Source organism: Eupeodes corollae, chromosome X, assembly GCF_945859685.1.
Source record: "Eupeodes corollae chromosome X, idEupCoro1.1, whole genome shotgun sequence".
Classification (NCBI taxonomy): Eukaryota; Metazoa; Arthropoda; class Insecta; order Diptera; family Syrphidae; genus Eupeodes; species Eupeodes corollae.
In genome coordinates this window covers 873,586-886,396 of record NC_079150.1, presented here as the reverse complement: position 1 = coordinate 886,396, position 12,811 = coordinate 873,586, and the positions used below count along the sequence as shown (strand labels likewise).

The 12,811-nt window shown below is 36.1% G+C and overlaps 1 protein-coding gene across 11 annotated transcripts in view; it reads left to right on the top strand.

Moving 5' to 3' along the window:
• Nucleotides 1-12,811, top strand: part of LOC129953206 (rap guanine nucleotide exchange factor 2) — a 91,809-nt gene that overhangs the window by 17,212 nt on the left and 61,786 nt on the right. For 2 of the 11 annotated variants that reach the window (XR_008782459.1, XM_056066146.1), the window contains exons 3-10: nt 1,293-1,448; nt 4,863-5,270; nt 5,350-5,547; nt 6,055-9,454; nt 9,600-9,740; nt 10,343-10,510; nt 10,853-11,320; nt 12,047-12,247. Coding sequence is in view for 9 of the 11 variants with exons in the window: in XM_056066146.1 (XP_055922121.1) it covers nt 5,253-5,270; nt 5,350-5,547; nt 6,055-9,454; nt 9,600-9,740; nt 10,343-10,510; nt 10,853-11,320; nt 12,047-12,247 (4,594 nt within the window). In the remaining 2 variants the exon portion in view is untranslated. The remainder of the gene's footprint in view (nt 1-1,292; nt 1,449-4,862; nt 5,271-5,349; nt 5,548-6,054; nt 9,455-9,599; nt 9,741-10,342; nt 10,511-10,852; nt 11,321-12,046; nt 12,248-12,811) is intronic. The other 9 variants (XR_008782460.1, XM_056066150.1, XM_056066148.1 and 6 more) reach the window with 8 other exon arrangements.

The window sequence follows — 12,811 nt, the reverse complement described above, 5'->3', positions numbered from 1 at the left end:
TCTGCTTTAAAGAGCTCGGCATTCAAGCCATCTGCTACAGCGGCTTTATTAGACTTCAGCTTAGATATGGCAATCTTTACTTCGTCTATGTCGGGAGGACGGGAGCAGCGCCGCCTAGCGTGCCTGTTGGTTAGCTGCATTTGCCTGCCGACATTCCTCATCAAACCCCAGGGGTTCCTTGTTGTTGGGTGCTTGAAACCCAGCACGTCAGAGGCGGCTTCTCTGATTGCATTTTTTCAATATTGCCACTGGTTTTCGATAAATTCTGTTGGCGATAAAAAACTTCGAGAGAGGTTACTTGTAACTCGGTCGTTTAAGGATTTGGCGCTCTCTTGCGATTCTAGCCGTTCGACGTTGTACCTTCTTCCAACATCCGCGTGTCTAGCGTCGATCGCAATATAGTCAATCTGGTTGACGGTAGATTGATCTGGATAACTCGTAAGTTCCTTTGTGGATGTTGAGGTGTGGAAAAAGCGGACTGGCTATCATGACGTTTCAACCTGCCGCAAAATCTATGATCCTAATCCGTTGTCGGAAGTATTGTCGTGCAGGCTGTTTTTCCCGATTATTCCACCAAAGATGCCTTCCCTTCCTAGCTTGCCATTCAAATCGCCAAGAACAATTTTAATATCGTAGCTAGGACATTGCTCATATGTTTTGTATTAGAGCATATCTTTGGTGTTGTCATCCTTCTCTTCTTTGGGGGCGTGCGCGCATATCAGGCTAATGTTGCCAAATTTAGCCTTAATGCGGATGGTCATCAGGCGCTCGTTGATTGTTGCCTAAGTCTGGCTCCAATGGCAAAACCGCATCCAAATAAGCGCTGTTGGTTTTCTAGGTAGCAGTCACCATAGTACATATCGCAGTTTTTCATCCTTTTTTTGCCCGGCGCAATTCATCGTATTTCCTCGATGGCAGTGATGTCTGCTTTATAGCAGTCCTCCGCTTATTCTTCGGCTGCACGTGGTCTGTTAAGGGAACTAACATTCCACGTGCATACCCGAAATTCGTTGTCCTTAATTCGTTTGCGTGGGTTGTCAACAGTAAAACCGTCTGTATCCGAGGCTTGTTGTATTTTTACGTGGTCAGGAAGTCACCCCGACGGCAAAACCCCCAACCTAGAGGGCCAGACCCTTAATATTACTCCAAGGACGGGGAGCCGGATAAACCGCTCCTTATAGGCCTGGGCTCCTAATAAGTCGTAGTATGCTATATGATTTGAATTAAATTTAAGTTTTATCGACCTATAAATACATTTTTGAATTTATCGATTTTTTATTTATATTTTTCAGGTGTCCATCTGCCCCATTATTAGCGAGAGGTTTGCCATTGTGTTTCAATCTGAAGCGGATAAAAATCGGCTTTCCGCTGAAACTGTGGAAAAAATAACAACAAGAACCAAAACATCAACCTTCCGCCAGCAAGCTTATATAGTTGTGGCCAAAAATGTGAGAAAATTTTATCATGCTTTTATTAATTGTGATTTGTATATGCACATCAGGGTAGAACAAGCTAAATATTCTTTCTTAATATCTCTTCGCCAACCAACGAATTCTGAAACATTTGCACTAGGGAAAATGAGACACTGTTATTTAAAGGACATTTACAAAGGATAACAAATTTGTTTTGTATATTTTCTTTCATTTCGTAACCTTGTCTTTCCTTATTGCATGCAACTCAATCATAACGTGTATAAACAATTTTATTTCGAAATCCATATTTCACATGCTAAGACAGCTTGGATTGAAACCATACTTTCCTCTATAAAGCACATTTGTCAAAGCTTCGACTTTACTCGCCCTAGAATTGTGCTTCTCTTTTGTTGGTGAATTAATACTTTGGTCTTCCTTTATTTTATCAGATTATAAACGGTTCCTTCTGAAACCGAAAAATATCACAGGCTTGTCTAAAAGCTTCTGTCTTGTTCTTTACATGGTCAAAGAATTTATTTGTACCTCAAGTATTTATTTACGATCAAAACTGCCCGAGCAGTGCGAAAGTATTTTGTAGGCTTGCTGTTTAAAAATATTACGAGAAAATGCACATACTGACTATAGTTGAATCAGAAATTTAAATGAATTTGAAAGTTTTTTTTTTTAACTTGAATACTCCTTTGAGGTTGAATCCTGAATAGCTTAAAGCTTACTAACACATTCGCTTCAGCTATTCTATTATTTCTACCTCCTGTGTCACACTTACACACGTAAAATCAAACCAATTGTTTAAATTGCGAAATTCTACTACTGGCGCAATATTATCAGACTCGGTATAACTTTGAGCATTTATACCGGAGATATCAGATGCATTGTGACCTTTTGAACTGCGACTATGACTGCCATAATTTTGAGAAAAAATGATTAACCCTGTGCAATTTGATTGCAGCGAGATATGAGCGGTAATATTCTGAAGTTGAATTCACGGCCACAACGATGACGATGAGGATGATGGGGATCAGAACGACGACGATGAAAATGTTGTCTTGATGATGAAAACGATAAGCTGTTGAGCTGGTGAATTTACTTTGACCAAGTCAATTGATAGTGATGTCCTCGTTATGCTGATGAATTGACTTTGTTTCAAACCAAAATTTAAGTTTCCAATTTAGTTGTTTCAATAACTCCAATTTAGTTGTTTCAATAAATGACATTCAAGACTATCTTTATTAAACATAGACTTATTTGTTTTATCCGCTTCTGGGCCAATTTTTTGAACTAAAGAAAACATCATGTGCTGTGAACTAAATCCGGACTCTATGCTAGGCTCCATGCATTTTGTCGAAGAGGAAATGCAAATTACATCAAAGTTCACGCAAGATAATGAACCAAACCCCTCATAAAATTGTAAATTGAATATAATCTCCAAAATACAATACATTTAATGGAGAGCTCATTGAATATATTTGATTTTAAAATAACTAAACTAAAAAAATACATTCTTGCTTTGATTCTAAAATTTTTTAAGGACAAAACCGTGGAAAATAATTTAGAGATTTTCAATAATGATTCCCTTTTTTATTTTTTTGTATTCCCTTCCTAACGCACTTATAATCGCACTACATGCTTTCGTTTCTATTATTTTTTTTGACTACTTGTTTCTCATGGTTTACATTTGATAGGACTATCAAAATAACTTTTTCCCGAAAATGTCAGCCTTTAATATTAATATTTAGTACTCGCTCATGATACTTGTAAGTTCTGAAATAGAAAACACTCGAATCAAACTCTTACTAAAGAAACAGCTCATTAAATTCTTGCTTTTCCGCTTATATCTCGGAAATGACAAGACCTTCAACAACTAATGTCTCGAAAACTATAAATCTTTTAGCTGTATTATGTCAAGGACTGAAATTTCATACAAAATTATCCCTGAGTCTGATTAGTATTGGCTATTTCTCTATTTTTTCACAATTTAGCTCAATTCTAAAGTTATTTCCTTCTAAACCCATACATAAATAGTTTTAAACCAAATACAAATTTTAAAAAATCTTACAAACATTTAATTTTGTCAATTTATTTTGTTATTTTACATTAATGGTACTTCTAATTATTTTCTATTTATTTAACAAAAAATAGAACCATTTTGCTGTAAGTTCACAATCTTACCCAAAGACTAAAAGTCGAAAAAGTTGTCAAAACCGATAAAAATTTGGTCAAAAAAATATTTGAAATCACTTATTGTTTATATCCAGTTCTGCACATTGATTCTATCGATTTGTTGGTTTAAGATTTAAACTGAAAACTAGTTTCAACTGAAAAATTGTCAAATTGATACAATCGAAGTTTAGAACTGCAACTTTCAAATTAATTGACAACTAATATTTCTTAGATAAAGAATTTATCCTTTTTAAGAACCCTTTCCATATCTTCATAAAAGTTTAATATCAAGCATAGAAATTCTTTTTAGCCACACTACACGGATGTAATAAAGACTTTCAAAATCAATAGGCATCCGTTACTCCTATAACTTATGATAGCTAACCCTCCTCAAAAATATTTTGTTTGCTGCAAAATTATGAATTTTGTTTTTACTGTTTTACGTTTTTTCGTTAAAACCCGTTTAGCTAAATGCTTTAACGTCCTTTTAAGGTCTATGTGAAACAATTTTTAAATGGAACATTGAGGAAAATTTAATCTGGAGAATCTTCACTAAGTTCATTAAAAACAAATTTAAAGTCGAGTTTGAATTGTGTGCCAGATACAAAATTGATATTCAACCAATTTCCACAAGATGCACGATTTCTAAAAACTTTACAATAATAAATAACATATTACCTAAGACAAAAATATACTTAAGTCGTTCTCAAAGATACTTGAGTCGAAAACAGTTTTAATATCAGTTTTGAGTAATTTGTGTAGGTTTTCGCTTGTTGTGAAAAAAGTTGTCAATTGGGTTCAGCAACAATATTTGGCATACATGATAAAATAAGTTTGATTTCAATATCTGTTCTGTCCTCGAAAATTTTTGTTTACTAGTTTTTATTAAGATTTTTATTGCTTATACACATAATGGTAATTGAAGAACTATTGTTTTTTTTTTTATGAGAAACATAAGTTTGAATTGTTGCTAAGATATGCGAATCGTTACTTTTTTAAGGATGCCATTTTCTCCCTCTAAGAATAATGTAAGCTTTTATTTAACACACACTCCAAAAACCTTTGATTTAGATTTTAGGGAATTTTAAACTTCGAGAAATGTGAACATTTTTAATTTCACTTGAAACAAACCGATCTTCGAAATGTTCAAAAAAGCTTAGCTACACGTTTGTGGCGCGGAATGGTTTTCTTGTTACCAAATGATATGAATCACTGTTGCTTTTATAAATGCTATTTTTTTTAAACCAAATTACTGTTTTTTTTTTTCAGGAAAGTCAATGTAGAAGAATTAATAGACAAACAATAGTAACTACCTTGAGAAACCATCCTGTTGATGAAAGGAATGTTAATAGTTCTAATCAAAAGCCGTTTATAGAAACAAGTTTTTTGTATGATCCCGAGCTCATAAGGGAACCAAGAGCAGAACAACCTAAGAAAAACCTGAAAGACGTACCTGATTTACATGAGGCAAACCACACAAAACAAAAACGAAAGATATATAGTGGAACAACTTTTAACGAAGATAATAATCGCGAGGTGCGTGCTGCTTCTCCATCACGAGACGAAGGGACCAGAGGTCAGAATTCTCTGGTCTCTTTGATTGCTAGTCGCCACGTGTCTAGAAAAGAGCAGCACTTGATTTGCAGTGAATCAAAAAGGATGGATATTAATCGAACTGTAGGTGAAAACCTATCTAAGGTCCCGATTTTGGAAACTACTATTTAAACAAACAAAAACATTTACTTTCTACGTCTAGTATACAACCAACAGACCTGATTTACACTTGAAATGCAACAGGGGATCCCATTCAAGTGATACTAGTTCAGCTTATAGTGGGAGTGATACGATGACATCATTGCATAGTTCAGCTTTAGACGGAGATGAGGTGGATCTTAGTGGTTTGGTCGAGTCAATTGTTGACTCTGACGAGGATGACTTGGTGGAATCGATGGAGGTGAGTTTGTTTTTTAAGTTAACTGTGCGGTTTCCTTTATGTTTTTCTAAGAAAATATCCTTTCCATAATCACTCCATTCCTTAATTAATTTCGAACACCATAATTATTAATCTCATTACTTGTTATTCTCTGTTAACTTATGAACACACTTCAATACTTTTGCCCAGAGTATCGCAACTCTCCTTTCCTTTTTTTTGTTAACTTTTGCACTTTAGCTAAACGCGTGTAGAAAAACCGTAACAGAATCTTTTTGCTCTTATTATTCCACATCGCCACATAACTCAAAAACTAAAAAATACTAGTGCTAGACAAAGTAAGATTTATTCTTCTTTACTGTGAGGTGTCTAGAAACTGTATATTAACATTTTGTTCATTTATTTATTATTTTCTTTTTGCTGCTTTATTTAATAAAAATTAAAAATGCATCTTCATTTTTTCAATAACAATAATCAATCATTGGATTAAAAATCCTCCTCTCAATTATCCGTCGTTACATATACGAATAGAGCCTGAATGTACGCGATGCTGTTCGTGAATGCCTTGAAAAGGACCCGTCTGAGCGCACTGATGAGGACATCGAAACTCTTCTTGAGTTTACCCAAGGACTAAAAGCTTTCACTAATATAACGCTTGCCGTGAGACGAGCACTATGTTCGGTAATGGTGTTTGCCGTTGTGGACAAAGCTGGCACGATTGTAATGAGCGACGGCGAAGAGTTGGATTCATGGAGTGTATTGATAAATGGACATGTCGAAATCGACCATGGTAATGGCGAAAAAGAGGAGCTTCAGATGGGTGACAGTTTTGGCATTTTACCGACGATGGATAAACTTTACCATCGCGGTATTATGAAGACCAAATGCAATGACTGTCAGTTTGTCTGCATAACCCAAACTGACTACTATCGAATACAGCACCAGGGTGAGGAGAACACGAAGCGTCACGAGGAAAATGGCGAAGTTGTTATGGTAACAGAGATGCGCCAAATTGGCCCGGACACAAACGTTGGTAGTGCTTTAAAACGAGGTCATGTTGTGATTCGTGGAACAATCGAAAGACTGCTTTTGCAATTGGTCGAAGAGAATTCGATGACAGATCCTACATATGTGGAAGATTTTTTACTTACGCATCGAACATTCATAAGAAATCCACAAGAAGTTGCAGGAAAATTGTTAACTTGGTTCGAAAACGAAGAAGCAGGCACAACAGCTTCGCCGCAAGAGATCCGCGATCGGGTTACGCGGGTGGTTTTGCTCTGGGTAAATAATCACTTCACAGATTTTGAAACCGATACAGATATGATGGAGTTTTTGGAAACCTTTGAGAGTGGACTTGAGCGCAAGAATTTATTAAGCCAGCTAAGATTGCTTCATATTGCGTGCGCTGCCAAGGCCAGGACTCGAACTGTTACATTAGCACGATCTTCCAGGGACGAAAGTTTAAATTTTAGTTTTGTTGGTGGTTACGAACGGGGAGGATATGGGATCTTTATATCAAAAGTTGATAAAAACTCAAAAGCCGATGACGTTGGGCTCAAACGAGGCGATCAAATTTTGGAAGTAAACGGACAGAGTTTCGAGCACGTTACCAATGCTCGTGCAATGGAAATTATAATGGGATCAACACATCTCAGTATAACTGTTAAAAGCAATCTGTTGTCCTTTAAGGAAATGATTCAGTCACCTGAGAGCAATTCACCTCGACCACGTTCAAATCCACGCAGAATTTGTGCTATTGACATAGCCAAACTGCATGGCAACGCAGACGCTCGGCCAACAATAACCCGCCTATCATCAGCTGACATGCTTAGTCATGATCAAGTAGATTGCTGCCCTTCACCATATCGAGAAAGGGAATCAAGCACGGGAGGAACGCTAGTGGGAGGGATAGCAACAGCTAGTCACTTTGTAGCCGGGCTTCTTGGCAATTCGAGCAGCAACAAAAAAGATAGTTCCACCCTTTCAGCGGCATCATCAAACAATTCGACTTCGTCTTCCTCTTCTTCAATGAGTACAAGCACTAGCCACCAGAAGGGTGGATTTATGACTCTTGGCCCCAAGCGTCGTTTGCAAAAAGCACTTATCAAAATGAATCTCTTACCAAAAAATGCAACGGGTTCTACATCGGTAGATGCGGGGGATGTGGCCTTAATTACAACAGATGGCGTCACAGGGCACCACCAAGAAGAGAACCGTACAAGTGCTGTGATAAATTATGCGTCAGCAAACTCTGCCAACTACAACACAACTGGCAACCTGTCTGGGATGTATCATTCTCGTAGTAATCCTGATTTGGCATCAACGATTTATTACGAAGATACCCGCCAGATGGACTATCCAGAGCATGTTCTCAAGGTCTACAAATCAGATCAGACATGCAAATACTTATTAATCAATAAGGAAACAACTGCGCATGAAGTTGTGATGCTGGCTCTTCAAGAGTTCGGCATTCACGAAACAAGTTCAAATTTTTCACTCTGCGAAGTTTCGGTTGGTGAAGGTGGCATGATCAAGCAAAGGCGGTTGCCGGAGCAGTTACAGAATTTGGCTGAAAGAATAGGTCTTGCATCTCGGTATTATCTCAAGACCAATGGTATAACTGAGACTCTTGTACCAGACGAACTGGCTCTAGACCTAGTTCGCGAGTCAACCGTTCACTTTCTTCAACTAAATGCAAACGAGGTTGCAATACAATTAACGTTCCAAGACTTTGCAATATTCCGCCAAATTGAAAGTACCGAATATGTGGATGAGCTATTTGAGCTTAATTCAAAATATGGGGTTCCAATGCTGAAGCAATTCGCTGAACTTGTCAATCGCGAGATGTTTTGGGTAGTAACTGAGGTGTGTAGTGAGCACAATATCGTGAGACGCATGAAAATTGTAAAACAATTTATCAAAATAGCTCGACATTGTAAAGAATGCAGAAATTTCAATTCAATGTTTGCAATAGTTTCGGGTCTGGGTCATGCAGCGGTAACTCGATTGCGACAAACTTGGGAGAAACTGCCATCGAAATACCAGAAATTATTTGCCGATCTGCAAGACCTTATGGATCCTTCGAGAAACATGTCAAAATATAGACAGTTAGTCTCTGCCGAATTCCTAGCACAGCATCCTATCATTCCTTTTTATCCAGTTGTGAAAAAAGATTTGACATTTATCCACCTTGGTAACGATACCCGAGTTGAGGGGTTGATCAACTTTGAAAAGCTCCGAATGATTGCAAAAGAGGTTCGAATTTTAACTCACATGTGCAGCTCCACATATGACTTACTTACAATGCTCGAATTCAAAGGACAACCTCCAAGCTCAGCTATGGTTGCTCTTAATCAAATGTCGGTGTCGAGTGGACCGCATCACATTCACGGCAGTGCTGGTCAAGCTACTGTGAAGCGAAGAAAAAAGTCGACAGCAGCCCCGAATCCAAAAAAAATGTTTGAAGAGGCACAGATGGTTCGGCGTGTGAAAGCTTATTTGAATAACATGAAAGTCATAACCGATGAGGATGCCCTTCATCGACTCTCCATAGAGTGCGAACCAAGTGCCACGAGTAGTAGTGGAGGTGGTGCTGGCGGTAGTATCAGTGGAAGTTCCGCTCCGAATTCAGTGACTATTAGGAAACGTCATCCTTCTCCTACATTATCTACAACCAGCAGCACAAGTTCAACAAGTGAGGGCAGAAAAGGAGGTTTGGGACCAAAGTTCGGAACAGCTTCTCCTCAAGCTGTGAGAAAAATTCTCTCTCTTTCAGAACCAACGAAAACTCGCCCCTATCAGCCAAGACATCCGGGAATCATGTTGCCATTAGTCGGCCATCCGCACACTCTTCACTATGCATTACACTCTTCCATTAGTCCTTCTCCTTCGCCAGGGTCTCATCGCCGAATGGGATCGGGCACTGGTGGTGAGTAATAAAACAAACCAGTAGGTCTTTTATTATTTTTATTTTAAGCTTCAATTCGATAAAATCGGTGTTCATGGCATTGTTGACGCAATTTTTTTTTTTTCATTTTATTTTTTATTGTTTCGTATAAATATGGCGTATGAAGTTCCAGCAACTGGAAATCGCACTGTACATGAACGATCCCATTCCGATACTCCAACACCGCTGCCTTCTGTGGATTTGTCAGCGGAAAGCAGTAGTGTCACTTCTTTCGGAAACCTCCCATTGCGCAAGAATATAGCATCAGGTAAGGCTTTTAGTATGTTGCTTTTGTTCTTCATAAACTTATAAAAAAATTAACTTAATAATTTATTTTTGAGAAACAACTTGTACTTTGCGTTTTTTTGTAACTAACTCTTTCATTGTAATCCTATTTGTTATAATTTGACCATGCTCTCTCCTGCATAGCCTTTCTTAAACGTTTTGTATGATATTCAAGCATTGTGTGTTATTTTTTCTTGTAAATAATATGTGCACATTGTTATACTCAAACGTATATCAGGGATAATTTTTAAATTGTGGTTATTTGTAAAAAAATATATTCACAAAAGGAAGGAGACAGTCTTATATGTACAAATTAAAAAAAAAATTAGTTCGACTTAAACATAATTAAATTAAACACATAATAGTGCCAATGAATTTAAAATAATGCTTTGGCTGATTGATAAAATGTCTCAAAGTTATTTCCACTAATCTCAATCGCATTGTGAGACAAGCTTTCATTTAAAGCAAACTACTTGGTTTTGATTTGTTAATTGTCTAGTGGTATAATTTCAAACCAAAATAAGTTTAAAATGTTTTTTTTTCTATACGGCTAACAAAAAAATAAACAAAAAAAAACATAAACAGGCTCGGTAACATCAAGCGATAGCGGTCACGGTTCTTACGTTCAACCGGATGTTCATTTAAATTATAACGAAAGCAGCACAACCGGTCTCTTTCACATAAATTCTCAATTACCTTCGAACGCACCTACATCACCAAAACTGCAACAACGTCGCCATTCGGCGATACATGGTAAGTTGTTATGCATATTGATTCCTAAATGTGTCTGTAGTTTAGATAATGTTGTCCTATTTTTCTTATAAATTTTCTGTCTTTATATTTTAATTTTTAAAATTGCAATCGGATTAATTCTGAAATTCATTTGTTTTTCTTTTTTATTTGTATACTATACGTGCGCTTCATCACATTCCGTTTTGTGTGTATAAAAATGAATGTAAAAATATATATTTGCAAATTTTAATATATATGTATCAAAATATAAACCATATCACCACTTATCACACACATATAAATGCACACAAACCAAACAAACAAAAACCCTCACTAATCATCGTAAATATATGAATTAACAAGCACCTGGGTTTTACTACAATACAATGACGTTACCATCATCAAATACTATGGTCTCAGCAGTGAATCTTCTGGATCATCATCCTGCAATAGTTGGCCGCAAGCCAACATCCCCAACACTATCTCCACCACCGTTGCCACATCCAAAAGTACCTCTTGATGAAAGAATGATGGGTTTGAGTATACAACAACAATATCACCACATTCAACCCCCACCCCTTCCACCCCCCTCGCTTCATAATCAACAAATGAAGAACAACAACGCAGCGACGAGTGTTTTGTGCTCGGATAATAGTAGCTTAAGCTTTGGTCCATCTGCAATCAGAAATGTACAATATCATTCACCTCCTCCCCCATTGACGCAGCACTCGACGACGCAACAACAGCAACAGGTCTTGCAACAGCATTTACAACACCACCAACAACAACAGCAGCAGCTAAATAACCAATACCATGCTCCGAGAAGTGTCGGTATGTACATTTTAAAGGGTTATAAATTGGGAATATAGTGCTTAGACATCCTATATTTCCTTTAAACAAATTGAAGGGAATCCATTTCTGCCAACTTTTTGCTCGACGCGCAGCAACTATGTATTTGCTTCTTTTTTTAAATTATATATACAAACATTTTTTTTGCACAAAGACTGCGGTTTTTTGTTTCAAACTAAAAACATAATAAATTGCACAACTCATATATATAAATTATTTAATTTAATATACTAAAATTATCAATCATTTTATTTGCACTCCATAACTCAATATATTCGTAATATTTTATTAACTTGCAAAATCTTCGCATTTACATATATTAAGTTCAAGAATATTAGTGATAATGATAGTGAGGCAAAATCAAGGTAGAAGAACAAATACCAAACAAGTTCGCACATAAAATAATTCACTAACACCATTTCATGCTTTCTTAACTCCCATTCATCATTACTCATCCATAAATTCTATATTGAACTCTTTGACATGTTTAAATACAATTTAATATTTAATAACATTTATATTAATGTTAATAGTGTTATGTATTAATTTCACTATATTATTAAGTACTTGTTTTTAATTTTGTTTTAGTTTTAGACTTTTTGTTTTTGATTTTGATTTTGTCTTGTTTTGTTTTATTTTATTTTTTGTTTTTCTTTTGTTTTTGATCTGCATTGTCTACCAATCTACTGTCCTGGTAAATAAAATCAGGCCATACTGTACTAGCACTACCATCAAAAGCTCCTCGTTACCCACCTTCATATACAGTAGCCGCACATATGGCTCGATTGCATCGTCTTGGAAGGGCGCACAGTTTAGAAAGAGTTGCAAACCTAATGCAAAGTGGGAGCAACAATAGTAACAGCGGCAGCGCCGGAAGTTACTATCAAAATGAACTGGGCGATGAGGAAGGTAAGAACACTCAATAGTTCTGGAAGTGGCTTTGTGCTTCTTTCTTGCTGGTCAAAAATTCTTCATTTGCAGAGCCTTATTCCAGACTATTTGCTATTATTATTATTATTATTATTTTTTTTTTTTTTTCAAAATAAAATTGTTTTCTGTGGTAGTTATTAAACGAGTCCGAGTCAGCATGTTAGTTTTTGTCTTTCTTTTTTGATTAATTTTTTTAAAGTGTTTGTGTTAATTGAAGTAACATACAATAAAATTACTTTAGTTGCATAAAATTATTTCTGTAAAAAAAAAAAACTTTTTAGTGAATATTTTATTTGTAAAACTCTTAATACGTTAATTCTACTGAGTTCTTTAACTATAGTCTTTTGAACAACCTTATTTGAAAAAAACAGATACAAAATACTAGTAACAAACCCAGATCTTATTTAATAAACATCTTCAAAAGGACTAAGACTGTTTCTTGATATATTTTTATTTTAACAAATCAAATCGTTTCGAGTTTAAAAAATGTATTTAACTGAATTCTCAATACATATTACAATCAGACCGTTAGTTTCCATTTCA